The sequence below is a fragment of the Metarhizium robertsii genome, assembly GCF_000187425.2.
Source record: "Metarhizium robertsii ARSEF 23 chromosome Unknown MAA_Scf_2, whole genome shotgun sequence".
NCBI lineage: Eukaryota > Fungi > Ascomycota > Sordariomycetes > Hypocreales > Clavicipitaceae > Metarhizium > Metarhizium robertsii.
In genome coordinates, this window is record NW_011942160.1 from 4441247 (window position 1) to 4468772 (window position 27526).

Consider the following 27526-nt stretch of genomic DNA (forward strand, 5'->3'; position numbering starts at 1 on the left):
ATGGCTACCGAGAACATAAACTCCCCAACCACTTCCGTTGAGAAGGAGCCGAACGGTGTCAATGGTGTTCAACAACGTCATTACCACCACCACCACGACATCTCGCAGGTGGATTCAGGCTTTGCCGCTGCATCAGGAGGCTCACTGAACCCTGGGCTGTGGAAGCCTTATGAACACCGCAAATTCGCTAACCCAGCTCCGCTTGGCCTCTCTGCTTTCGCCTTGACCACTTTCGTGCTCTCTGCTATCAACACCCACACCCGCGGTGTCAAGGAGCCTAATATTGTTGTTCCCTTGGCGTTTGGATATGGCGGCCTGGTGCAACTGTTGGCTGGCATGTGGTAAGTTCTGTGCTGGTTTCTCTGAGGACGAATTTGGAGTGTTGAATCTAATCAACTACGTCAGGGAAATTGCCTGCGGAAATACCTTTGGTGCTACTGCTTTGTCCTCTTATGGTGGCTTCTGGATTTCGTATGCTATCCTGTTAACCCCTAATTGGGGAATTACTGCGCCGACCGGCCCATACGAGGGCCATGTTTCCAGTCCTATTGGGTTTTTCTTGACTGGCTGGTTCATCTTTACGACGATGCTCCTTCTCTGTACCCTTCGATCGACTGTTATGTTCTTCCTACTTTTCTTCACTCTGGATCTGGCTTTCCTATTCCTTGCTTGCGAGCAGTATGCCAATGACATGGGCAACGCAACTGCCGCTGTCGCTCTGCAGAAGACTGGCGGCGTGTTTGGCTTCCTTGCCGCCTTCCTTGCCTGGTATTGTGCTTTGGCTGGTATTCAGGACAGCAGGTTTGTTCAATCCTATCACGGCCAAGATCGAAGAAAGTTGCACCATATACTCACTAATTTGCAGCAACTCTTTCTTCCAGGTTCCCGTCTTCCACTTCCCCTGGTCCGAAAAAGCTCGTGAGGATCGCAGAAAGAGCGAGCGTCAACAGGTTTAAGAGCATCGCCCTCATTTTGTGACTCGATTCTAACGAAGGAGTTGGTAAAGGAAAAGAGGAGAAATGATACCAATCGAGAGGGGAGCATTTGTTTAAATATTGCTTTTGGGCCACGGCGTCTAGGTCTGATTTGTCGTATGTACTGCTTTATTTTGCTATCCATCGAAGAATAGCTATTTTTGTGTATACGATAGTCTTGAGAGCTACGTTATTAATGCCCGCCTCTGATGTTGTCTTATTTTGTTTCATGTAGTCGCTTTGAAGTGTTCTGTCGAACCTCAACGATAATTAAGTGAAGCCGGCGAGTATCTGGGGATGGATCTTCTAGAAGTGGGCTCCGCTATCCACGTTGTAAACAAGAAAATTTCCGCGTTATACTTAAACATTGCAGTCTAGAGGAGATTGGCGGTCGCCGGTGTTGGGTACGATATACGGCACTAGTCTCCCGGGCCGTAACGAAACACCCACCAAGATCGCTTTGATCCGGCATCTGCTTTCTAAAATGAGGTGGGCTGGACCTTGATATGTTTCCCCACGTGGAAACCGCGTGCATATTGATAAATTAACGAGGCAGAGCCCAAAATCATCAACCGATGAGTAACGCGTAGACGTGTTGTCAGCGGACTTCATCGGCGGTCTCCGAAGCCAGCCTAAGGCTGACTGACGGTCGGCCGAGTCCGCGTACCTAAATGACTAGTAGGTACCTACCTAGGTGTCAACTGTCGTTAATGAACTCGACCCCTTCATGACGGAAAATAAGTTTTTGAATTTGATGAATTATCCAGTGGGTTTTCTTCATTCTTCGGGAGAAGCAATCTGAGGTTAGCTTTCTGAGCCAAGATGGGAACCTCAAATTCAGTCACAGTTCCGTAACGCCGGATTATAATCCGAGAATCGGAGGTGGTCTTCGGTTATGCGCGCACGAGAGAGACCCACACTTCGTAACCGTCAGACGCATCGACTATTCTACCGTCATATTGTTGTCGTCCAGCAACAGGAGCGTTTCCTGCAACAGGGCCAGTAAAGATAGCCAACCTACCTATGTGTGCATGGTTCTAGGGAGGAGCCCCAGTACGACCAAGATGGACTTGGCGAAGTCCAAGAAACTACCTGGCATCATTCAACCGGATTGATTTGCCGAGGACTAATCATAGCGGACACAGTTGATTGAGGGGTTGGCCCTATTTCCGGCCAACATTTCCGTCATATGCCCTGAAGTGGCGGTTGAAGATCCCAAAAAAGTGGTCCGCTATGCCGTTTCTGGGGGCGGATTTTTAATCGCTTTTCATCAAGGCCGCGGGATCGGATTCCGATGCGCCTAGTCATGAATTTCAGCTCTTCTTCCTCTTTTTTATCTGGGGATGGAGGAAATAGTATCCTCTATTTGTTCCTCACCATCTACCCAACTTTCTCGCGACGGCAACGAATCCTGTATCGCTGATATAGGGTGAACATGGAGTGGAATATGGACACGGCCAACCAATCGCCGGCCAAGAAACAGCTTCTGAACCGAGACACTCTGGTACAACCAAGCAGTGATGCAGGTGCGCAAGGGATTTCGAATCCAGAGAAACGGAACTTGCAATCGTCAATAGAAGCGCAATCCAATTCCGATGCCAATTATGTCCCGCCCCCACCCCCAAATGGAGGCTATGGATGGGTTTGCACCGCCTGCGTGGCTCTTGTCAATGCACATACCTGGGGCCTAAACTCAAGCTATGGTGTCTTTCTCGCCCATTATCTGGCAAACAAGACGTTTCCCGAGGCCACCCCACTGCAATATGCCTTTGTGGGCTCACTGAGCATTAGCTGCGCACTTATCATCTCTCCAGTCGCAACAATATGTGTGCGAGAATTTGGAACCAAGCCAACCATGTTTATGGGTGTTATTATGGAAACAGCAAGTCTCATCTGTGCTAGTTTAGCAAGCAAGATCTGGCATCTCTTTTTAACGCAGGGCGTTCTCTTTGGCCTTGGCATGGGGTTCTTGTTTACACCATCAGTTGGAATTGTGCCACAGTGGTTCACCACAAAACGATCTCTAGCCAATGGATTTTCCGCTTGTGGCTCTGGCCTTGGGGGCCTACTATACTCGTTCGCTGCTGGTGCTATGATCCGGGATATGGGCCTAGATTGGGCGTTCAGAATCCTAGGAATACTGGCCTTTGTTGTCAACACGGCCTGTATCTTACTCATCAAGGATCGAAATAAGATTATTGGATCCAGCCAGTTGGCGTTTGACACGACACTCTTGAAACGACCCGAATTTCTGTTGCTTCTTGGGTTTGGTTGGTTTAGTATGCTGGGTTATGTCGTGCTTATCTTCAGTTTAGCCAACTATGCGAACCAGATCGGACTCGGGAGCTCACAAGCTGCACTCATCAGTGCATTCTTTAACCTGGGTCAAGGAGTTGGTCGGCCTTTCGTGGGGTATTTTAGTGATCAAACAGGTCGAATCAACATGTCTGGATTCATGACGTTCCTGGCTGGTGTGTTTGCGTTGGTTATCTGGATCAACGCCAAAGTCTATGGCGTACTGATCTTCTTTGCCATTATCTGCGGCAGTGTTGCTGGTACTTTCTGGACCACAATTGGCCCAGTTACAGCTGAAGTGGTTGGTTTGAAGAACGTTCCTTCCGCACTGTGCTTGACTTGGCTCATCATCGCAATGCCTTGCTTATTTAGCGAGCCTATTGCGCTTCAAATCGTCCAGGGCACTGGGAGCTACCTGGGGACGCAGTTATTCACCGGATTGATGTATATCGCTGCAGCAATTTGCCTCATGGCAGTGAGAGGCTGGAAAGTCGGCGAAATTGACGAGATTGCTAGGATGCTTAACGAATCCCCCGACAATATTGACCGAGTTAAGATTGAGAACAACGAAGAGCTGTGCCAAGCAGGCAGGAAAGCGGGTAGAAAGAAGATTGTGACCGACTGTTGTCGATTAGAAAAGGTCTAAAGTGAAACCCGAAATAGGAATCACAAAAATCATAGAGGTTTCCGCATGGTATCTGTATGTCATCCACAGCGTTAATTGCATTAGCAGCGAACAAAGGGAAAAGGGTCGTACATAGCATAAGGTACTCATCCGCGCAAGTGGTTCAATTAACGAGACGTTATAATATGATTGAGCGGCGTGACCTCAGCTTACGTATTTGAACAGGTATGAGCTTTATAAATATCACACGACGACGCGGTGTTGAATTCAATAGAACAAATATGCGTCATTTGACTATGGATGACTTGTTTGACGTTGAATGTGTTGTGTGTTAGCACTTGACCCTCTATGGACTGCGATACAACCCTTGTCAAATTGCGCACGTGAACTGGCGTTCAACTGGCAGGCGCCACCAACGCGTTCCCCCAGATGTCGCCCCGCCAAAAGTTCACGTTCTTCCGGCCTCAATCAGAAACACCTGGTTTGCTCAGTCTTTCGTGAATACCTGGAGACATGCCTGCTCTAGTACGGAGCCTCGAAAATGTGGCTCCTGGAAAGTAAAGATGCGTTTGATGGTCCGTCGATGTGAACTGATTACGCCATACTGGCCCGACTAACTACTTTGTAGGACGGCGCCTCTGGCTTCGTCCCGGCAAGACTTACTTGTTTGGCCGAACGGCATCTGAGCGTACGTTATTCCAAGCTCTTTCGCTTCTTTCATTCATTCGAATACTGACTTCCTATTTCATTAGCGGGACAGCTGGCCATATCTCACACAACTATTTCGCGGAAGCACTTGACGATAACTGTTGAAACCGTCAAGGCCGGATTCGCACAGCATTTGACTGGTCGGTCGAAGCTTACAATCGAAGATTTGGGCACGAAGATTGGTACAGTTGTAAATGGCCGGAAAATTCGTGGTGAAAAATATGTTGCCGCTGAAGCGGAACTTGAGGTTACGATGGGCAAATGCCCGAGCAAGTTTAGGTATGGTATGATTTTGTGCTGTTGGCTTCCTATAACGCTCATGGTAATATAGGATAACTTGGTTTCCGGTGGCCTTTACTTTCTCATTCACCAGCAAAGAGCTACAAACGGACCCGCTCACTACGCTCCGAGAACGATTTGAGCAACTTGACGTTAAGCTTCTGACAGATTATAATATCGAGCACACAACCCATGTAGTGTCAAGAAAACGCAATACGGCAAAAGGGTTGCAAGCCCTCATAAACGGAAAATATGTTGTGACAGAAACCTTTTTGGACGCGATAACGCATGCCGCAGAAGCAAATGACGCTTCAGAGCCTAGCTCTTTGGAACAGGATTTCGACACATATTGGCCAATTGCAATGGAGCACCTACCACCGCGTGGAGGCGAGCCCGTACAGCATCCGGACTCGATATATGCTCCGGATCGCGACCGGAAAGATGTTTTTGAAGGCTATACCTTTATTTTCTACGACAAAACTCAGTACAACAATTTAATGGCGCCAATTACGAATGGTGGTGGAAAGGCCATTTTTGAATCCATCACAACTGGTGAGACTCACACGGACGAATTCGTCCGTTTTGTGAAACAAGTTGCGGGAGAAAAGGGCCTTGGCTCTTTTGATGATGGAAGCGAAGGCAAGGGTGTGGTTCTTGTTAGGTATTTGCCAGCTAAAGGAGGACACATCGAGTGGTACACAGAATTCATCACTGCTGTATCATTACGGCTGGACCACAGACCCATAGAACAAAATGAGTTTTTAGAGGCCATCTTGACCAAGGATGCCAGAATACTTCGGCGGCCGCTGGAAGTTGAATCAGCACCAGCTAGTCAAACAGCGGAAAATGGCGAACCTGAACCATGCTTGACGGAAAATGTTACCAGCGTACAAACCGAACCACTTATCGAGGAACAGCCACAACCAAGAAGGACTCGAACCACGAGACCAGTAAAGCGACGGTTTGCAGGATTTGACGATGATGCCGACATTGACATGGACGACCCAGTCGTGACTTCCCTTCCTCGAGACTCCGCGCCAGACCGGGCGGAAAAACAGGATGAAGGGGGCCTGTTCGTTTCACAGGAGCCTGATATGGCCGGATCACAACCACCCCCTGGAATATATGATAGTCAGGCACGGAAAAGGACAGCCTCAATAGAGGATGATCTCATGGATGGCATGGCACCAGCAGTAGCTAGATTCAAGCGACAACGGCTAGAAAGAGGTGAAGACTTTGCTCCACCTTCACCGTTGCCCGAGCCAGAACCTGCCACAGTCACAGCGAAGAAGACAAAGGAAAAGCTGAACGTTCTGGCCATGGCTGCTCGTCACCGTGAAGAGGAGGAGGCCCGGGCTCGTGCTGAGCGTGAGGATCTGGCTAATCTGCCTGACGACATTGACCTAGCTGAAATCCGCCGTCTGAACATAGTGGAAGAGATGGAGATTCGCATACCGATTCGAGATGCCAGAACCAGAGAGAAAGATGTTGTTGATGGCCGTTGGAATCCGAAATGGAATGGAATGAAAAATTTCAAAAAGTTCCGATCACGAGGCGAAGCAACGGGTAGACTACCCGTCAGAACCATCGTTGCCCTGCAAGAGGTCAAGAACAAGGAGTTTGGAATAGGTGATAATTACTGGCTGGAAGATGAAGGTATTGAGCGGAAGAGGTCACTAACTAAGGTCCGCTCCGCTCAGAGCACGCAAAACTCAGCGTCTGTGGCAGAGCCATCGCCTCGACACCGCGCCACTCATGTTGTCGTTTCAGAGAGTGAAGAGGAAGATGACGCACCTGACAGTGTACGACCCGGAAAACAGACAGGTTCTGTGGGAACAAGTAGCACGAAAGTCACGGCCACACCGTCACAAACCACATCGACTAGTTCATCCCGACAGGCAAGAGCAACACAAGAGAAGAGGTCTGCTGTGGAGTCATTGTCGGGCCAGCGAGCCAAAAGACAAAGGTCAGCGTTACGAGCTATTCAAGCTGATAGCGATGATAGCGAAGATGAACTTAAGTTTAGATTTGGTAAGCGACGATAGCTGGGAGTCATAATACCCAATCGCGATGTTACGGTTTTGTGTACTCTATTTTCTGTCAGGGGTATCTTCTCTAAGTATATAAGTCCGTTGTGGCGGGTCTATCCTAAACCGGCCAAAAAGCTGTACAAAAATCAAAGCTAACAAGGTTCATGACCGTGTTGAAAGTCTAATCCATCTTATCCATCTCACTCTCCTGCGAACCATCATCCGGTTCCTCTACCAATAGTCCAACTAAACACGCAGATAACATGGTTTCGTAATTAACCCAAGGGTGGATCTCACCGAATAACTTGGTACCATCTCTGGCAGCTCCCCTCATTAATTCCGGAATACCTCCAGGATGGAACTTGGCATATGGCGTAATGTTGTACACCTTGCCGTTCAACGCCATCCAAGCATCCTTGCCCTTGCGACCCGTCTGTTTCCTCAACATGGACGGCGTAACGCGAAGATATGGCGTTGACGGCTCGACACCTCGCAGGTCAGCGTTAGGCCCAGATATACGTGCCCAGTCCAGCGGCGAGTGGCCTGGGTCGAGCAGTACTTTGCGGCTCGGTTTTTGGGGCTTGCTTGAATGCGTCGGCGGAGGGGTGAGACCAGCGCCGGGGACAGATAGCCCTGGTGGTCCGCGGTTTGGAACAGGTCCGCGGGCACGCTGGGCCGAGTTGGGCGCTGGGAATTGAGGCAGCGTTGGCATGCGTCCTGCGGACAGACGTGCCGGTAAAGGAGGAGGAGGCATCATGCTCGACGAGGATTTGGACGATGTGGGCGGTTCGGGTGACAACGAGAAGCTAGGTACTGGATCGGATGGCTTGGTTGCCATTGCTTTTGGCGTAGTTGAACCTTCGGGCTCGTCGATCATGAGCGTGGGCAATTCGATGACGGATGGCGGAGGGGAGGGAGGCATCACTGCGGCATCTTTCGATTGCTTCGACTCTGCTGGGGTTGCTTTCTTTGCGAGGTCGTTCAAAGAGTGTAGAGGTTCCTCAATGGAAAGGGCATCTTCTTGTATCCTCGGCGCCGTGTCATCCTGGATGCGCTTTTGTCTTGTTGGAGTGTCTGCAATTACGCCTCCAGAGGGGCGCCATTGAAGTAGCTTGTGCGCTAGCCAGCCTGGCGGGCGGATGATTACGTAGATGACGGAGGCAACTATGAGGGAGATACCGAGGAGGCCCATAGTAAGTGGTCGCGATGGGCCGTGATCTCGTGCGGTCGCGAAGGTAGGATTGGTGTTGGAAGCTTTGGTGGATGGTCGAGGTTAAAAGCCGACTTTGATGACAGATGTTGAGGTTATTACTGGCAAGTGGGAGCATGTGCGCGGCTACTGGCAAGGGATGCCAACTAGTGGCTCAGGGCGCAGCGGGGCCGCTACATGTATTGACGCTTTCAGTTTAGAGGCACGTCTGGTGGGGCCTGGGACCTGCAACTGGTCTGGTTCCAGAAGTCAAACATGGAGAGAGTTAAGATGGACACTGATGGTGTCAGTCTACTTCAAAGCCACAACCATCTTCCCTCCAGCCTCACCCGCCTCCATGACCCGATGCACATCTCGAATTTCACTCTCCCCAAAGCCAAACACCTTCCACGGCCGGGCATCAAACCTGCCTTCAGCCGCCTTGTCGATAATGTCCCTCAGCGGAACATCCGACACGGGAAACTCGTCGGACCCGAACACAAAGCTTCCAAAAAAGCTGAAATGAACACCGCTAGCCATTTGCAACAACGGATTGAACCCGGGCTTCGGTCCAGGTCCCTGAATGGGATCAAGTCCGCCTAACCAGCCCGCGAGGCACAAACGGCCGTCCCTCCTGACCAGTTTCAGGGACTCTACCACAGTAGAATTCCCAACCAACTCCAATACAGCGTCAAACTTGCCGGAAGCACCTTGCTCTTGAAGTCTATCTCCAAGATTTGCGCCTTCAAGAACGACATTCGTCACGCCGAGCCTCTTCAACTCGCCAAACTTGGATTCCGAGCGAGTGGTCCCTGTAACCACTGCTCCCGCGTCAACTGCCAGGTTGACTGCCGCGCGGCCAAATGACGACGTAGCACCCCGGATCAACAGCCTTTGGCCGGCCTTCAGGTCCAAGTTACGAAAAAGACACGTCCAGGCTGTTGCGTAGCTCTCTGGTAGCGCCGCAACGTCGGCCCAAGGCATGGGCAGCTCGTCACCGGGCGTGCCAAGCGCAACAATGTTGTTCACGCTCGCGACGGTGTACTCTGCGTAGCTGCCTGGGATTGTGCGACCCAGGCCGCCCATTAGCGCGGCGACGGGTGTTCCTGGTGAGAACTCGCCGCCGGGGCAGGCCTCGATGGTGCCGACACATTCTATGCCGCTAATAGGGACGGATTCGGCCCATTCGCCGCGGCGCATGTGCATCTCGGCGTGGTTGATGCCGAAGGCCTGGATGCGGATGAGGGCGGTTTTTGGAGGAGGCGCTGGTTTGGGGACCTCTTTGACGACGAGAGTTTCGGGAGGGCCGAATGCTGAGATGACGATGGCTTTCATGGACATGTTGTGTGCAGGGTTTGTGTTTCTTTTATCTGCGAGTTTAGTATGCCGGGTCAGCAGATTCGCGTTTTTGAAGTGATGCTTCATATAACTGCTGGCTGTGATGCGGGATTGCTCAAGACTACGACTACCATCGCAGCCTAGCCTTGCATATATACTACGAAAGTATAAATCGACGTTGCGATTTGCGAAACCGAGTGACGTCGAATTTCTAAGCCGTTTCAACTCTAAATTGACGCCTCATAGTTTGTGTCCGACTTAGATGCCGAATCAAGAAGGCGATGTGGAATCGGAATCAATTGCAACGTTTGAACGGCGTTTATTCCTGCCATTTCCCCACCTTTTGGCGCGCCACGGCATGGAATCAAGCAGATGCCCATGAGGCCTTGGTCAGCTCACTGCGAGACCGAAGCCGTGGTTGTTTCTTTCCTTCTTATTATTGTTTTGTGGATCAAGAGTGAGGAATTTCATGATTGGTAACAAATCGAATTTAATAAGCTCGCCAGTGGTACAATACACCTCTTTGACCAAATTATTGATTGCCTGTCGGATCTACTTTTCCGAAGCAACGAAGAGGACGCAGGCCATGTAAAGGAAGACTATTCTTAGCCGTTTGAGATGTGATCAGCGATACGAAACCATGTGGTAGGATCGATCTTAGACTCAATATATGCTATGTACAATTTAAACACGCGAGGACGTTGGAGAGCTGGTTTGGCGGCATTAATGGTGGCTGAACTTTGCACTTGGGGTGGCGAACTTGAGAGGGATGCGTTTCACATGTCAACCTCGAGATATTCGAGAACTAGTGAGTCATAGCACAACTCACTTCCGCTGGAACGCTGGCTGACCAAGAGATGCGGTTGTCCATGGGCAGGTAGGTTTCGCTGAGCTCCATCGACTCTCCCAGTTGGCTCGGCCTAAGGTTTATCTAGATAACATGTTTCTTTACACTGCCTATTCTGTCAAATCACATTGCTCTGAGTGGCTGTTGCAAGCATGCATGACTGAGGTCAACCCGCGGGTTGGTTCGCGTTTTGTGGACGCATAAAGCAAGTGGGCCTGTCATTTTTAATCTCGCTCCGCGTGTCACGTCTTGCATAACCAAGTACCTACTTTAAGTACGGAGTACAGAGTAAGTAGGTCGTATTTCGCAGGGCAATATCAGTCAAAGCTAGACTCGAGGTGCTCATGCCTTCATGAGAGAGTCAGCAGCATCCAAGGCATTGGCCGCAACAGTGATGATTACTTTGTTTGCTGAAGATCCTCTCCCACACAGTGCAAAGACAGGCAAGGCATGAGTGATGCTTTTAATAGCTGCGGAATGAGAGGTGGGGTTTGGTTGCATTGAAGTGTGGAGGTGGCTAGAGCGCGTGTATGTACAAACAAAGCCTTGAATAACACGTGCACAAGGCCGCAAGTCAGGGTTTCAGTGGCATGGCGTTCCAAATAACAAACATTGAAACATGGCACAAACGCGGCCCGGCAATGTCAGACCTACCAGGTGGCTGTATATGTACAGAACCTTTATTAGTAGTATGTATACCAGCACGTCTGTTGTAGAATAGATTTTCCCACCAAGAAGTATACACTAATTTATTGCAGTATACATGTATGGTAATATGGAGCGCGATAGCTGGGTATCTGGTCTGCTCAAATACTTTTTGCCTGCCCCTGTACCTGCAACTCCCGAAGGCACACATCTACGCGTGCCATGTTTGCCATCAGCTTGGCCAAAAAGAAAGAGCCAGTGACGCACGGGGGATCTGCCAACACTATGTTTTGAAAAGTGCTCAAGTTGGAAGCGTGCGACGGCTCCATAGGCTTGTCGCTGGCTAGACCACAAACATTGAATCGTTTACTCCGTACTCCGTAGCGGTTGGCTGATCGCCCCTTGACCCCAGTTCCCAAATAAGCTAATGAAAACATCTGATCGTTTTGAAATGCAAGTTTATGCACGATGCAAGTGCTATGGCTGAGTCGATTCACGCCTTTTTTTCCCTTCAATGTTCTTCTGCTCCTTCTTTGCGCCTAGCTTAAGGCAATGTAGGTTTATCGATCTTTCCAAGTTCACTTTCTGACCTTGTCCACCAATTCGTCACATATCTGCACATGTCCGGTCCCGCCGCGCCGGTCCGCCCCCTGATTCATGAAGTTGATGCATATGCCGTCCATCAGCTCAGACGACACCTGTCCAACTTCACTCTCCCTCGTATCAGCCAGATGCAGCCGAGTCGTTGTCGTGCACTTGCACCTTGACAGGCCGGGAAATGCGACGCCTCGACTTTGCTTCTGGCTGCCAAAACACCCGACCCGAGACCAAAACCACCGGTGCCGCAGCGTCGACACCCATCAGGCCGTCCAAGTCGTCCATGCCGTCGAGTTCGTCTGTTGCATCTGCTCCCGCAGGGACGCCCACGCCCGCGGCCGCGCCCCCTGCCCGCAACATAGCGACGACGACTCGCCGGATTGTCTCTGCTCCTTCCTCTTACTCGCCATCACCCCGCCAGACTCCGACGCTGAAGCCCCGGGTAACCACTACAGTGTCACCTACAGTGGCGCCAAGAGGGGCCCCGACGCAGCCGCACCTGCCATTGTTGTCACGCCACAGTGCCCGGCACCTGCCCAGGCTCCCCACTCCTGGGCTGGCCGCTAACACCACCAATTCCTCCACCACGCCGGCGCCAGCTGTTGCTGCTGTCGTTGCTACTACTGCCGGTGCGTCCCGCGCGTCGTTGCGTTCGTCCTCTCAACACCACAAGCAACATGTCATTTCGCTAGCCGTGAAGACGCGCTCCCCTCCAGCGAGCCTTACGAATATGCCTCCCGGCGAAAGGCCTCGACAGCCCCAGCTGAGTGCTGCTGCGGCAAGATCTATTAACCGAACCCCTCTGACTCCTAAGATTGCCGCCAAGGGACCTCCTGTGACCCCTCTGGCAAGACGGCCTCACTCTTCGACCCCGACGCTTGCTGGTTCTCAAAACCCGCGAGACGATGTTTCTACTCCCATAACTGCCTTTTTGACTCATAATATTACCCCGCGCTCGGGTACTAGGCAAAGCCGGGTTGATAGTGCAAATTCCACCCCGAACGGTACCCCCAACACTGAGAGAACGAGCGACGGTTTTGAAAACAATAACAACAATAACAACAACGCCAGCAGACTTGGCCTGGGGGCATCCCCGCCTGCGAATGACCTACCTAGACAGGCAGCATCTCAGTTGGATCTTCCCAGTGACTCCAATGACTCCAGCAAGTTCTTCTATGCTAGCGACGCAAGATGCATCCAACAGACAGGCTTGCAAAGACCGGGATCGGTTTCTCAGAAGTCTGCCAACACCTTCTTCTATGCCAATGGGTCAACGGCCGATGGAGGCCGCAACATTAGCCCGTCGTCTAACGCTGCATCGATTTCTCTCGCGAGCCCGAATCCTGAATCTGCAACAACCAAATTCTTCTACGCCAACGGAAAACCTGACATGTCCCTGAGGCCTGGTATAATCCAGTCCACCTCGGAATCCGTTGTGTCTTCAAACTCTCGAATAGCTACTTCACGGCCACCTGCCGGCAACCCTCATGCTGCATTTAACGTTCCGCCGCCTCAGCGACCAGCGTCACCAATCAAGGCAGCATCAACTCCCATGTCGCAAACCTTGAGAAACAATGTCGCCTCGCCACCATCTCCAAAACGAACCTCCCTTGTATCATCCCCTCCGTCATTACCACAGCAAGCATCCTCTGCTTCTCGAAGAAAAGTAAGCATAGACACTGCGCCGAAGGAGATGGGCGGGCACAGGAGAGCAGGAAGTGTTCCTGGTTTTGAGCCACTGACAGTTGCTCGGTTCAACTTGCCAACGAAATCCTCCGAGACAGCTTCGGTGTCTCCACCGTTGAGCCCTGGCTTCTCGCAGCCTGCCATGACGATGGCCTCTATTTTGCAAGTCGCCGATGAGCTACAAGACGAAACCGAATCAAGAGAGGGGGATGCCCAATCTGATGTGTCCCAAGTACCCCAGAGCCCTACGAAGTCTGCACATTTTGGTGATTCTGTCAGCGAACTCGTTGCCAATGCACGTCGAGAACGCAAGGTGCAGGACCTGGAGATTACCAACGCATCTCTAGAAGCTATCAACAGGACGCTAGAGCGGCAGCTTCGCAAACAAACCGCCGAGCTGCGACGCTATCGCCGTCTCTCTAGATCAGGAGCCCTGTCAGCAGCATCTAGCCGGGTGACTTCTCTAGCTCTAACCGAGCCACCTACAGATATGTCTGACGTAGACGAAGAGGACGAGATGGAGTTGGAAGAGGATATGGATTCGTTTGACGACTCCGATCTGTCGAGCAATGATACCATGAGCACAGAAGACATCATGTTATCAAGTGCGAAGCTGGATGCTCGACGAAGACGAGATGAAAGGCGGCTTCACCTAGACCTCACCAAACACCAAGAACTGCTTATTGACAGTCAGAGGATCAACCAAAGTCTGAAACGCTGCCTCGACTTTACCGAGGCTCTAATCAAAGAGGGCCAAAAGGCCCTCCAATATAACGTTCGAGTGTCTGATGTTAAGCTTGGCGGACGGGTGTTAGCGCCATCCGACGACTATGAGGACGAGGTCTCATATCAGGAAGAAGACACGATACAGAGTGGTAGCCACGGCCTGGAACCGCCTTGGCCAAAGACTTCCCAGGATCGGGACAGCGGGATAGAATTGCCAACAGACGGCGGCTAATACCCTCATTTACTGCTTGTCGCGACTAGACTAACAGGCGCAGCGGACGCTTGTAGCCACTTCCAACTTGGACCATCACCACTCACCGAATACATTCATTTTGCTATTTTCTTTACCACCCAAAATAATGTTTTACAAATTCCTACTGCGCGCACACGGTCGCAGCAGACACCAAGGGACAGCATACATGGCGCAAAAACTGGGTTTCACGGCGTTTCGAACATTTTGCATGCGCTTTCTTTACCTGGCCTTTTTCATCATTCGCCTCAAATTTCCAGCTCTTGATACATACACTTTATCCTACAAATTCACGCACGAGCGTACTCATTCACGCATTCGTCTCGAAAACAATGGATCGTTCAGCCTCGTCCTTTATACTTGCGTCCTTGCTCACCGATACCCCCGCCGCTGTTGCGATTCATCCATATGTCCACTGAAGCTGGATTTATATTATCGTTGTCTACGTTGTTCTGTCTCTTTTTGTTTTCTTTTGTCGCTTACAAGTTTCGTTTCTTGTGTAAAAATCCCAGATACCCCAGATAAATAGATAGCATAGGAAAGGAAAGGAAAGGAAAGGAGAGGGAGGTGGGATGAGTCCGAGACGGGGGGAGCACTGTGCCATTTCTTTTATTCGACTCGGGATGGAAATTGGGCTTGTTTGATGTAGCGGATACAGGATAGAAGGGCGATCTAGCAAGCAGGATAGATGGCCAATTGATGATTTGATACAGTATTTCTTTTTTTGTTTTTTCCCTCCTGCCCCTGTGCCCATGCTTTGCTTATCCCTTTTCGAGGTATATGTCGATAATGGTGTTTGAAAAAAGACACAATGAAAGAAAGAGAGATGTGAGGTGTATATTACTTGACTCCTTATCTTGGTCTAAAACACCCCCCGTTTGCAATTGGTCTATACTCTGTCGGCCCATTCACACACAACTCGTCCACATGCTATTCCATCATCCCAGATTATACTTTCTGCCCCTTGGTATCCATCGCTGGTTATTTTCTTCTTCTTCTTCTTCTTCAAGCCCGACCCTTCATGGTAGTACTAAGTAACTTTACGCCTTGGGAACATTCGGCGCATCGCCGGCTACTTCCTCAGCGTGGCGGTGATGTCTATCCTTCTTGTCCCTTTTCCGCTTATCCTCGTCCTTGTCCTTCTTGATAGCGGCCTCGGCCACGAGTTGCTCAAAGACGAGGTAGTCGCCTTCTTCTTCGGGGGATCTCTGGGCCTGCAACGCACAGAGGGGTCAGATAGGGCTTTCTTGGACGGGGTGGCTTGCATTCGCCGCCGAAAAAAAGGAAGGGGAAAAAAAACCATACCTTTAGGAATATATCGCCAATGAGGACGAGCGCCTGCGCACGTTCTAACCGCTTGGAAAGGGGAACCTTTTTATTGTACAGCACACTGTCGCAGACCTCGCGCAGGACGCTCTGGATCTCAAACTTGCTGCCGCGCCATGCGGCCGTGAGGATCTTGCCCGTGACGCGGCGCTCGTACTCGACGCGCTTCTCCTCGGTCCAGTCCTCGCCGCCCTTAGCCTCCATCTTGGCCATGTCCTCGACGGTCTGCTGCGCGTCGAGGGCGCTGCTGATTGTGTTCCAGGTGTCCTTTACCAGGGTGCCCTTGTCCTTGAGGCGGCTGAAGAAGCCGCCTATGCCGAGGAATTTCTGGCTCCGCAGGAGCCCGGATGCTTTGGAGACGTACGTCTGGCCGATGGCGTGGAGAATGTCGATGCCAAATGATTCCATCTTCAGGTTTTCCACCTCGAGGCGCATCTTCTCCTGGAAGGCCCTGGTGACGTCGTCGCCCTTGTCGGTCTCGGTCCACACGCTCACGCGGTCGAGCAGCTTTTCTGCTAGTGTGTCGACTCGCTTCTGGCGGATGGCAGCGCGCTCCTTTTCGTAGGCGGCAAGCTGCTCGCGCTGCTCCTTGGTGAGGCCGCCCTTTTTCTTCTCCTTTTGGCGGAGCTCCTCTTCGGCCGCCTGGATGGATGCTTCGTCGTGGGGTCTGTCGCTGAGCGCGGGTCGGAGGGGGATTTGTGTTCGGTTGCGTGAGGACGAGGACGGCGCGGGGGAGGTGGCATCTGATCGGGGGGGAGGCGTAGGTCCGGCTGCAGTCGCGGGTTGAGCTGTGCCGCTGGGCTTTTCTTCGTCGACGACGACGGTTGGCGGCGGAGGAGCGCCGGGAGCGCCTTGAGCTCCGGCAGCGGCAGCGGCAGCCTCCTTTTCTGCGAACTCCTGTGCGCTCTGCTTCTTGGCCTCTTCGGTGCCGGGGAATTCAACATTCGCTGGGGTCTCTGGCTGGTCCTCGCCTTCGGCCATGGCGATGTCCATGGTGGCCGTGAGGTCCTTCATCAGGCTGATCTCGCCAATCCAGTCCTCGAAGGCCTCGCCGCCAAAGATGGACGTGAAGAACTCGGCTGGATCAGTGAAGCCTTCCTGCGGCTTCGCACGATCCTTGCCGAACTTGTCATATGCCTTGCGGAGCTCTGTGTCGGAAAGGACTTGGTAGGCTTCGCCGATTTCTTGAAATTTTTCGTGGGCGGCGGGATCATTGGGATTCTTGTCTGCAGCGGGTTAGTGGTGGGTTGCGATACGGCTGGGCGCCGAAGAGATGGAGTGGCGTCGAGAACTTGGTGTCTGTCTCTCACGATATACGCCCATATGCACATGGTGGAAAGGCGACTCTACCTGGATGGTGCACAATAGCCAGCTTGCGGTAGGCCTTCTTGATCTGAAGCTCGGTGGCCGTAGGCTGCACGCCCAGGGTATCGTAATAGGCGGTGTCGACGACCATGATGGGCGAAATGAGACGTAAAGCCGCCAACTACCCGAGTAGAGAGAATTCAGGGGGGGCCCAGTTGCAACGTTGACGTGGAAGGGGGACGGTGAGGAAGAAAAAAATAACGACGCTTTCTTCGCCGGTGGCGCGTGTCGCAGATAGGAGGCGAGATGACGAAGTGAGCGAGATGTCAAGTTCAGATATAACTTTGCTTGGCGCCGCCGGCTGTGCTGGCGCCACCAAATGAGCCGAAGCTGCCAACTGCTACGTAATGGCGGGGCAGTGCCGAACTTTTTCTTCCACTGCAGAATGATGCAGACTGGACCAAGCCGGTCGACGTGAACCCGAGACATGCATCCATGCTCACAGCCGCACGCGTACTACAGTCTGTGGCAGCGTGTGTTTGCCGACGTAGAGGTATACACTAATATACTAGAGCATGTGACGCTATAGAGCGCGATAGCCAGGTACCTGCTTACTTATTCAAATACTTTAATGTTTTGCCTCCCACTGCAGTGCACTGGACGAACATGGCACTTGTATCGAACCAGACCTCTACAAAACACCAAACGGCCGTTGGCTCGAGGCACATGTGCAGCCACCAGACGTTCGGGGGCTCGTTGGAGTATTTCGGCCATGTGTGAATGAAGTCACCGGAAACGCGACTTGCATACATTTTGGAAGCCCAACGATGACATACAAAGTGTCATCAACCACACTCAAGCACTTCGTGGAGAAGAACCCTCACTGGAAACGTTTTCTATTGTGATTCATCGTCTTGAACAACATACAAGTAATCAAACTTTGAATCTGGACATCGAGGTATTCTAGGCTTTCAAGATGTATTTCCTTTCGCATCGTGTTCGCTTGGGGTCATGTTCCAGGGTCCAGGGTGCACTGTATTGCTTCAATGTTTTTCCATAACGCACGACAGCAGCTTGATCATGTAGGCTCGTGTGTTTTCCATGTTATGGTTGGCATTCGTGAGGATGAATCATCATCTTTTCAAATATGATGCTATCCAAATGCACGTATTGTCGTCGTATAAATTCGTCACGAGCGTTGCGTAACATTGAGGTCCTAGTTGTAGTCTCCCCCCATACTCCAAATAGGAGAAGAAGGCGATATTAACCTCAATCTCTCCTCATAATATCTCACCAATTCATCGTCGCGTTCCGCTTCTCCTGACCCAACTTCGTACAAGTGGTACATTAGGCGTCGCCTGTCATCCAATTCCGGGTAATCAGTCGACGAGAATATATGTCTCCTCCAAAGAATCAGTGGGAGCAGTCTTTCGTAGCGATTCCTATAGATCTTGAAATACTTCATTGCATGGTAGGGGTCGAATCGCGGCCGATTGTCTGGAGTTCCACGGATGGGAAATGGACAGGGGCGTACATGTCCTTCTCCGGCAAGCAAGAAGGAAATAACATTGTCAAACTGCTGAGAAGTTAAAGGATATATAGTTTTAGGACCTATAACTCGGCCCTCATGAATAAAGACGTGTTTGATCTTTCAGGTCAGCCCGCACCATAGTATGATTCCACGCATTCGAAAAGGGGGGAGAAAAGAAAGAAAGCACCTACATCTGGGCCACAGTCGCATCGATCAAAAAGGACGACTCCTCCAAAGATGACTGTTTCGGCCCAATATCCAACCATGTCAGAAACTCCTTGGGGGTATTGTTGGTGATTGTAGTATTGGTCATGGTAAAATGGAACTGGAGGCTGCAAGCCGCCATCCTTATACTTTTCGTGTCCCTGGTCAAAGAGTGTTTTCTCCTGGGCTAGCCATGAATTATATTCTTTGCCATGTATGCTTCCTCCTAGCTGATAAAGAAACACAGCAATCTGATGCCATGCGACAGCCACAAGCTCTACTAGAGACAGTGCGAAAGCTCTGCTGCCGGGTGCAGAGTCTTGACACGTTTGCAAGACCTCCAGGAAGGCAAGCGTCAGAAAAAGGATGTAGGAATGAACCACGGGGCGGCTCATTTACTTACAGAAGGTTCAAATCGCAGTGAAGAAATGTTAAAAGCAGATCGAAACTGTCGTGTTTGTTCGATAGCCCCTTCGCATATGGCATGGTGCTGAAAAACAGGGTGTCCCAGACGCTTGGAGAAGACATGGAGCTCCAAGAAGGATGAATATGTGGGAAGTCCATCTACGATCTGAGCAAAAGTTTCTTCTGCAAGCCCTGTATTCAGAACATTATCGACTACAGTCTTAAGGGATGTTAAATGGTCCGCATCCAGGTGCTCCGGGGATGTCATCGCCGTCACCTCGGCTCTGACGAGCGATTCTGGGTCGGGCCGTTCAATGACTGGTGGCGGTGGTTGCATATTTCAGGACTCATGGGTAAAAGAAGGTCCCATGATGACAGATAAAGGTCAGCGTTGAAAAGCCTGCGGTTACAGTCATGCATGACGAGTGGCTGTTGGTTGGTTAAGTACCAACACTCGTAAAGCTGAAGCCCCAGACCTATGCGGATGGCTCTTGGGACTCAAAGATTGATGGCATAATTAAGATCATTATTGACCAAACTGTGACGAAGCTGAGGGGATGTAGGGTAAGGCACATGTGGCGATGCATGGTAAGAAGAGTGTCCCATTTCGGCATAATATCAAGTTCACACTAAGAACCTTAGGTACCTGGGTAGTAGGTACTTAAGACTGGGAGTAGAGAAAACCAATCGTCCAGAATGATAGATAAATGCCGCAGTAAGGATATGCAAAAATGCCCGTTGCTACCTCTACTAGTAGTAGTATTTAACACAATCGACGACATAAGGTTTAGTTTGAGCGGCTGAACAAGCGATAAGCTCAACGGCACTTCAGACATGTGCACCAGTACTCCGCACCGGGTGGAGCAGTTAAACTTGACATCGCCGCGTCGCCCTGTTGTCAACTCCCATGCCAGCCATGCCCTTACTTAAATAGATTGGAGGTTACGACGCCACAGCATGCCATTCCCCCAGACATGTGCACGGCACTCGCACTATCCAACCCCTGTTCCTGCTATTTCACGAAAAAGCAGGCATCACAGACATTGCATGTATCACGAGGCTGACTTGTTGGACAGCTGCTCAATCTCGGGACACCCTTGCGTCTTTTCTTTTTGTTGGCCGACATGCAGGCTGTGGATACATGAGCATATTACGATTCTCGCGTGACACGCAGCCTGTTCACGCCCGCCCCGAAGCTGGACGCCACGTTTGAGCCAACATATGGAGTCGTTGCCTACCAGGTCGCTGGGTGTTATTGTTTGCGCTCGTCTTCGATTCACCGCCGCAGATCCCCCCCTCAAGCCTCCACAAGCCCAAGCCTCTGGGTGCTGCTTGGCGACTTGGCTCACCGTGGTGGCACCATCACATGGGACAATAGCTCAAGGGCATCCGCGCCTTGCTCAACACTGTGCTCCGTTTTGGAGGCATACGGAGCAGAACGACAAGGCTGGGCTGGGCAATGTGCCCATTTGGCGTGTCGCGTCTGCGTTACCTTGTTGGCTGACTCGAAGTGGATTGTGAGATTTTAACACGGAAAGGCTTGCACGGAGTAGTTCTTGCTTGCGGCGGCGGGTTGTGGGCTCCTTCCCCGTGGGCTCCTCCCCAGATCTCTCGAGCTGACGCCTGCTTAAATACCTACCTTTGCCCTCTTCGCCCCCCCAGGAGTGGTCAGCCAGGCTGGTCTGATGCTTTCAATGTTCAATCATCCTGCCGGGCTTGCCATCCAGGTGAAATAGACGACTCAAGTCGTCGTTTGGCTTGAGAAGCTTGCGAGCTCCTGCTGCAGGTCTGCGGCGCTACGTCAACCACCATGTCGGCCATCTCATCGATTGTCTCAGCTGCCACCGCGACGCTGTCTTCGCCCACAGCTACCTCCACCCTTCGCGCGTCAAATCAAGGTGGCATTATCGATGGAGCAAACCCCACGAAATACAACCCCAAGGACCCCATTATCCTATTCATTATCCAGGTTCGTGGCCGCGTCTCTGCAATTGACATGCTTCCCGTCATCGGTACCGGGGCCGGATGCCCGAGAAACTGAACTAATGACTGACATTGCATTAGACGGTGCTGATCGTCACCGTGTGTCATCTCCTGCATTGGCCATTGTCAAAAATTCGACAACCTCGGGTCATCGCTGAAGTTGTCGGTGGCATTATTCTCGGTCCCTCGGTCATGGGACGTATCCCTGGCTTTCGACAGGCCATCTTTCCCGACGCTTCGTTGCCCAATCTTTCCAATGTCGCAAACCTAGGATTGATTTTGTACTTGTTCCTTATCGGACTCGAAACCGATGTCCGATTTCTGATTAGCAATTGGCGAATCGCGACCTCTGTTGCCGTTGCAGGGCTGGCTCTTCCTTTTGGCGTTGGCTGTGCGCTGGCATATGGTGTGTATCATGCATTCCGCAGTGACGAGGGATTGGTCCCAATCAAGTTTGAGGTCTACATGCTCTTCATTGGTATCGCAGTTGCAATCACGGTACGTCTCCGCATAAACCGTCCTGTCGGTGTTGGTGCCGTTTTCCCGCCTTGCTGACCGAGTTCGCCGCGCTCAAGGCCTTCCCGGTCCTGTGTCGTATTTTGACGGAGCTCAAGCTTCTTGATACCAACGTCGGCGTCATCACCCTCTCTGCTGGTGTTGCAAATGATGTCGTCGGTGAGCTTTGCCAAACCATCCTCTCTCCGACGGATATTTGAGCTAATTACAATGGACAGGGTGGATTCTCCTTGCCCTGTGTGTGGCGCTTGTAAATGCTGGTTCAGGCCTGAACTCGCTTTGGATCCTACTTTCTGCCACTGGGTTTATGCTTCTCCTTTTAATCGTCGTCAAACCTTCTCTTTTGTGGCTGCTGCGCCGTAATGGAAGCCTCGAACATGGTCCCTCGCAGAGCATCATCTCGCTCATTCTTCTGATTGCCCTGGTCTCTGCCTTCTTTACGGGCATCATTGGTATTCACCCTATTTTCGGCGGCTTCATGGCCGGGCTCATAATTCCTCGCCAGGATCGATTCAATATCCGTGTTACGGAAAAGCTCGAGGATCTTATTGGTGCTTTGTTCTTGCCCCTTTACTTCACCCTCTCCGGTTTGAATACGAATTTGGGACTGCTCGATTCAGGAGCCGCCTGGGGATACGTATTCGCTACCACGTTTGCAGCTTTCTTTTCCAAAATCATCGGCGCGTCCGTGGCAGCTCGATTTAGTGGATTGGTTTGGAGAGAATCGTTTTCCATTGGTGTCCTCATGAGCTGCAAGGGTCTTGTTGAACTCATTGTACTGGTGAGTCTTACCTTTCATGATAAAGTTGTTCAAGTCATACGTTGGCAACTGACGCTGACATATTTTGTTTAGAATATTGGCTTGCAAGCCAACATTTTGAGTACCAGAACATTCACCATCTTTGTCGTCATGGCTCTTCTCACCACGTTTGCCACGACGCCGATAGTGACCGTGCTATACCCTCCTTGGTACCAGCGGAAGATTGCCGCATGGAGACGGGGGGAAATCGACTGGGACACTGGTGCGCCCATTTCCTCTGCGTCTAGCTCCGAAGGTCCCAAGGACGACTCCTCCCTTGGCCTCGAAAGGGTGAACCGCCTACTCGTCTACCTTCGTCTCGACAACATGCCTTCTCTCCTGCGCCTTCTTTCCATGTTTGGCGACCCCTCCACACCGAGTAGCACTCCCACGCCTTCAGATACAGGAACTGATGAGATTCACGACGTTTCTACTACACCCCCTTCCCGGGACAGGGCTGTCTGGGCCCATGGCATCCGTCTCCTCCAGCTTACCGATCGTGACTCTTCCGTAATGACAGTCGCCCAAGTTGACGATTTTAGCCGCCATGACCCTGTAGTTAACACCTTCCGGACCGTTGGACAGCTGCACAATCTCTCAGCGTCCGGCGAAGTCGCCATCATGCCCGAAACTCGATTTGCAGAGGCTCTTGTCGCCAAATCATACAGCATGGCTTCAGATCTCCTCCTTGTTCCTTGGACCGAAACTGGGGACATGGGCGATTCACAGATTTTATCATCTACCAGCGTCAACGACAAGATTGGGTCTTCGTACGGATCCTTTGTTAAATCAGTCTTTGACTCACACGACCGAAACGTGGCCGTCTTCTTTTCTCGTAGCGATCCTGTCGCCGGAGGCAAAGCCAAGAGCGAGGAGCGTGCCAAACTCATGCGCCAGTACTCATTTGGTACATTGAAGGAAGACTTACCGATTGCCCCGGGATCTAACAAACCATACCACATATTACTACTCTACTTTGGCGATGAAGACGACAGACTTGCTCTTCACCTCGTTATCCAGTTGTGTGAGAAGTCCAGAGCAACAGCCACTATTCTTCGTGCTCGTTCTTCTGTAGGAGCATCCAACTCTGCCGGGGATGCTCTATTCGAAAGGGCATCATCCCAATTACCCGCATCCGTGGCACCAAGGGTCAATTTCAAGACAGAAACGGGCCCATCTACTGTCGAAGAACTCGTCCAGTACGCAACAACAGAGACCCAATCAGACGTTACTGAGTCCAAGGCAGGCCCTAAGCTGGTCGTCGTCGGTTGCAGGGTGGCCGCCAAGCTGGACGAGGGTAAGCTGACGCACAGGTCGAGGGAGGATCTGGTACTTTGCCTGGGCAATCTTGCAGGAAATTTGGTTGCAGGGGGTGTGAGGGCTGATTTGTTGGTTGTACAAGCCAAGGCTGCCGAGAACAAGTGATGATGTGCGACGAGGTATTATTGCATGTTTTGATATGTAACGAGCTGTAACCGATCTTGATGACCTAGTACCATTGCGCGTGGGAGAATATCATAGCCACTTTAGAATAGTCATCTTTCTGTGACCGTCGCCGTACGGAGTGTCTTTTGAGAAATGTTTGTAAAGGATATTCAATTCTATTTATATATATATAAACTACGTCTAACGCATCGTGATGCGTGTACTCAAGGTCTATTGCGTGGTTTGTTGCTGTTTCTTGACCTTGGTACGTCCAAAAGATAGCGTTACTAGATGTCTTACTCACATGATCAATCTGGTTCATTATTATTATTATTCTAAATTAACTGAATGATATATAAGCAACTAATCCGGAGTTCTACGCTTTTATCGTTCCACGTGAGACACTACCAATTGCGAATCGTACGAGCTTTCATGACGGGCTGTATTACTCCTGAAGCCGTACGGCTGGCCAGCTCGACGTATTTTAGGTTGATGGTTCACATATGTATGTCAAATAGGCAGAAAAATGGAGGTGTCGCAAGCATCACACGTACACGCCGCCAAGTATTCCACTCACAAGGCCTCGCAATAGCATGAAAGCCATGCCTTGGATACTCATGTCTCACTCTTTGAGAGGCCAGGGCTAGCTAGGCCAGTACTAGGAACAGGCAACACAATGTTTTTGCAGTGGCGTCTGACCTGATTTTCTGGGCGCGTCAGAAGATCCAAGACAAGCTCGCAATACCCGCGGTTCACGACAGACAGCAGCCCCTGGGTCGTTCTATGATGCCTCTTGTCGGAAGCTGTAGCGTGGGCTGTTACCGCTTCACATACCCGGGTTCCAGGCTCGCGGGACGACGGCAGTGCTCTTTTGGCCGAGGGGAGTCGGACGAAATTCGTGGAGTTTTTGGCGCGCTCATGGGGAAGGGGGGGGGGGGGAACGCTGTCTGAAAGGGCTCCGATGGCGTAGAGCGAGCCTGGCTATCTATACCTTGACGGGTGGGATGGCGCGTTTTCAAATAATCTTGCACTGCGGGGTGAGTGAAGTACAATGTGGTTGCTGCTTTAACCTGGCATATATGGAGCATTCGTGAAGCCGTAGAGAGGTGTATATACTCGTTGAGGTGAGAATTTATACGGATGACTTCTGGGCTGCATTATAGCTACTTGGCCGCGGGAGGTGATGCATTTATTGTCTACTGGATGATTCTTTGAGCTATTTTCTTTCTTTCAATTTTTTTCTTATAAATTTCATCACTATCATACTAGTACATATTTCAACAACCGTCTTATACAATGACTGTTTTGTATATATGGTATCTATAATAATTCCTCATGGCTGATGCACCCCCTCACGACGGTTCTTGTTCGTTCATACCACTTGTTACAGTAAGACTTAAAAGTAGACGGCCAACTCCCTCCAGCACAAATTAGTCCATTAGGTGCCGTTAACGAACATAGGATATAAATCCAATTTAAAAAACAACGGTTGAATTGGGTATGCTATTTGTTAGGAGGTCTTGACGGGCTCCTCCCCGTTGAGGTCGTGGGTACCATTGGAGCCACGGTCGGCGTGGGTGACAGCGTAGTCGTCCTCGCCGCAGAGCTCCTCGAGTGTCTTGCGAGCAGTTTCAGGAATGAGCAGTGTAGTGAAGCAACCGAGCAACATGAAGAGAGCGTAAATCTCCAAGACGTGGTCCATCCAATTTTGGCCATTGTGCGTCTTCAGAGTAGAAATGGCACCCTGGCCAATGATGGAACCAACCTTGCCAGAGGCGGCAGAGATACCGTGGGAAGTAGAACGGTATCGGGTTGGGAATACTTCGCCGGGAACAATGAAGGTTGTGGTGTTGGGGCCTGGCAAAATGTTAGTAATCTAAGATATTCTTGTTCTTCTAAAGCGTTAATTACGAGGCAAAGCATTCGACTTACCAAAGTTGAAGAAAAACTGAGCAAGGACATAAATAGCCAACAAGCCGTTGGAAGAGATGTGGTTGTAAGCAAAACCCATGACGACGAACAGAATGGTGAGGATGATGAAGCCACCAAGCTGGATAGTTTTGCGGCCAAGGGTGTCGATGGTGGCGACAGAGACCCAGTACCCTGGCACAGCACCAGCCAAAACAATAATCAAGTTACCAATAGCGGTATTGTACAGGAACTGGTACACGTTGGCGACGGACTTGCCGCTGGTGGCGAAACCAATGGTCTGGAGAATCTGAGCGTTGTTCAACGAGAGACCGTAGAAAGCGACATCGAGGCAGAACCAGGAACCAGCAGTCCCGAGCAGGAGAAGAAAGTTCTTGGGCTTGGCATAATGGCGAGAAAAGTCACCCCAGCTGGCCTTGGGGACCTCGAGGTTGTCCTTGGCCTGCTGAGCCATGGTGGCGCGGGTGACCTCGTCAGGCTCGCCTTCATGCTTTCCGGTCATGTAAGCCTTGACATCGTCGCCGGCCTTTTCGACATCGCGAGCAACATCGAAGGTATAACGAGGGGTTTCTGGGATGGTGAGACGGACTATAAAAATATTGGATTAGCTTCGTATCATGGGGCAGCGACGGCTTGTTTGCCAGGCTGACTCACAGTAAAGGGCAATGCAAGCAGGAACAGCACCAAAGCCGATCAGAGTACGCCACATCTTGTCAACAGCAACCTGACAGTCGCCAGTGCAATGCTGCTTGTCCTTGGCGCCCTCAAGAGAACCCTTGAAACCGAGGGTAACGAAAAGCATGACAAAGGCAGCGCAAAGCTGGCCAAGACCCTGCATGGCAAACACAGCAGCCATCATGGCGCCTCTCCACTTGGTGGTAGCGAATCTAGGTGATTGGATTAGCTGCGTTAAGAACTTGCGAGAACTTGTCTGTATCGCATTGGGGGAACCTACTCGGAAGTGATAATGGAGGACAGAGGATAATCACCACCAATGCCAATGCCCATGATCACGCGCCAGAAAATGATGAGACCAATGATGTCACAAGCGGGAGAACCAGAGGTCAGAGCCTGGCCGATTGTAGCAAAGATAATGACGATAAGTTCGAGACCATACATCTTCTTACGACCGACCAAGTCGGCCAACATACCGAAACCAAGCTGGCCAACAACAGTTCCGGCAGAGGTAGCCAGCTTGATGGCGTTATCAGAGCTGGTAGGCATAGCTCCGACGCCAGGGTAGTAGACTATTCCCAACATGGTGGTCAAGAGAGAGGCCGTGAAGATGTCGTAGGAATCAGTGAAGAAACCAACACCGGCGACAACACAAGCGCGGACATGGTACCAGCCGAAAGGGGCCTTGTCGACCTCGGCGAGGGCGAGACGACGACGCTCGTTGAGATCGGAGACGTGTAAAAAGTCATTGTGGAAGTTGTGGTAGGCACTGTTACCTCCAGACGTCTTGGCGACAACTGATGGCCCGTTTCTAGACATGATGGCCTCGTAGCTGTCGAAACGTTTGCTGTACCGGGAAGGAGATGAACTCGTCTCAATAGGATATAAGTCCACTCGTTTGTAATGAAACAAGGCAGAGTAGAGCTATATGAGTTCTTGCCGAGGAAAGAATAGAAGCTTGGCACAGGACAGGCGAAGAAGAGAAAAGGGAAAGGGATGGGCATCAGCCACCAGGGCAGCTTATATTCAGACTACACTTTGAATGCGGCATCAAAAATGGCTTTTCGACTAGTAATCTCGAACCGCGACATCCACTTGCAAAGAGCACATGGGAGGCTCGGTGGACGAAAATCGCAGTTCCATGTCAGCATCCTTGTTGTTAACTCGCCGCGGAACAGCCTCGGACGAATGCGTAGGAGAATGCACTTGGTACTCCGTAATAGGGTTTTTTTCTCTCTT

The 27526-nt window shown here is 51.1% G+C and overlaps 10 protein-coding genes across 10 annotated transcripts; 5 read left to right on the plus strand and 5 right to left on the minus strand.

Annotated features, from left to right (window-relative positions):
- MAA_05162 (GPR1/FUN34/yaaH) lies at positions 1-956 on the plus strand (the record flags this gene model as incomplete). Its single annotated transcript, XM_007823160.1, has 3 exons — positions 1-341; positions 406-801; positions 866-956. 3 exons carry the CDS (start codon positions 1-3, stop codon positions 954-956), a joined length of 828 nt encoding a protein of 275 aa, XP_007821351.1.
- Positions 957-2409: 1453 nt separating this feature from the next.
- On the plus strand, positions 2410-3915 carry MAA_05161 (Major facilitator superfamily domain, general substrate transporter; the record flags this gene model as incomplete). Its single annotated transcript, XM_007823159.1, has 1 exon — positions 2410-3915. One exon carries the CDS (start codon positions 2410-2412, stop codon positions 3913-3915), a length of 1506 nt encoding a protein of 501 aa, XP_007821350.1.
- Positions 3916-4435: 520 nt separating this feature from the next.
- Positions 4436-6926, plus strand: MAA_05160 (DNA damage response protein RcaA; the record flags this gene model as incomplete). The annotated part of the gene is made up of 4 exons (XM_007823158.1): positions 4436-4469; positions 4523-4582; positions 4647-4881; positions 4934-6926. The coding sequence occupies 4 exons, from the start codon at positions 4436-4438 to the stop codon at positions 6924-6926; spliced, it is 2322 nt and encodes a 773-aa protein (XP_007821349.1).
- Positions 6927-7092: 166 nt separating this feature from the next.
- On the minus strand, positions 7093-8103 carry MAA_05159 (Cytochrome b5; the record flags this gene model as incomplete). Its single annotated transcript, XM_007823157.1, has 1 exon — positions 7093-8103. One exon carries the CDS (start codon positions 8101-8103, stop codon positions 7093-7095), a length of 1011 nt encoding a protein of 336 aa, XP_007821348.1.
- A 309-nt stretch (positions 8104-8412) lies between these two features.
- Positions 8413-9441, minus strand: MAA_05158 (alcohol dehydrogenase; the record flags this gene model as incomplete). The annotated part of the gene is made up of 1 exon (XM_007823156.1): positions 8413-9441. The coding sequence occupies one exon, from the start codon at positions 9439-9441 to the stop codon at positions 8413-8415; it is 1029 nt and encodes a 342-aa protein (XP_007821347.1).
- Positions 9442-11708: 2267 nt separating this feature from the next.
- MAA_05157 (uncharacterized protein) lies at positions 11709-14171 on the plus strand (the record flags this gene model as incomplete). Its single annotated transcript, XM_007823155.1, has 1 exon — positions 11709-14171. One exon carries the CDS (start codon positions 11709-11711, stop codon positions 14169-14171), a length of 2463 nt encoding a protein of 820 aa, XP_007821346.1.
- Positions 14172-15229: 1058 nt separating this feature from the next.
- Positions 15230-16971, minus strand: MAA_05156 (DnaJ domain protein; the record flags this gene model as incomplete). Its single annotated transcript, XM_007823154.1, has 3 exons — positions 15230-15403; positions 15495-16741; positions 16866-16971. 3 exons carry the CDS (start codon positions 16969-16971, stop codon positions 15230-15232), a joined length of 1527 nt encoding a protein of 508 aa, XP_007821345.1.
- A 1065-nt stretch (positions 16972-18036) lies between these two features.
- Positions 18037-19297, minus strand: MAA_05155 (uncharacterized protein; the record flags this gene model as incomplete). The annotated part of the gene is made up of 3 exons (XM_007823153.1): positions 18037-18396; positions 18543-18785; positions 18959-19297. 3 exons carry the CDS (start codon positions 19295-19297, stop codon positions 18037-18039), a joined length of 942 nt encoding a protein of 313 aa, XP_007821344.1.
- Positions 19298-20770: 1473 nt separating this feature from the next.
- Positions 20771-23683, plus strand: MAA_05154 (K+ homeostasis protein Kha1; the record flags this gene model as incomplete). Its single annotated transcript, XM_007823152.2, has 5 exons — positions 20771-20929; positions 21025-21441; positions 21519-21618; positions 21678-22240; positions 22313-23683. 5 exons carry the CDS (start codon positions 20771-20773, stop codon positions 23681-23683), a joined length of 2610 nt encoding a protein of 869 aa, XP_007821343.2.
- Positions 23684-25193: 1510 nt separating this feature from the next.
- MAA_05153 (phosphate permease) lies at positions 25194-27106 on the minus strand (the record flags this gene model as incomplete). Its single annotated transcript, XM_007823151.1, has 4 exons — positions 25194-25540; positions 25616-26200; positions 26267-26499; positions 26568-27106. 4 exons carry the CDS (start codon positions 27104-27106, stop codon positions 25194-25196), a joined length of 1704 nt encoding a protein of 567 aa, XP_007821342.1.
- Positions 27107-27526: the final 420 nt, after the last annotated feature.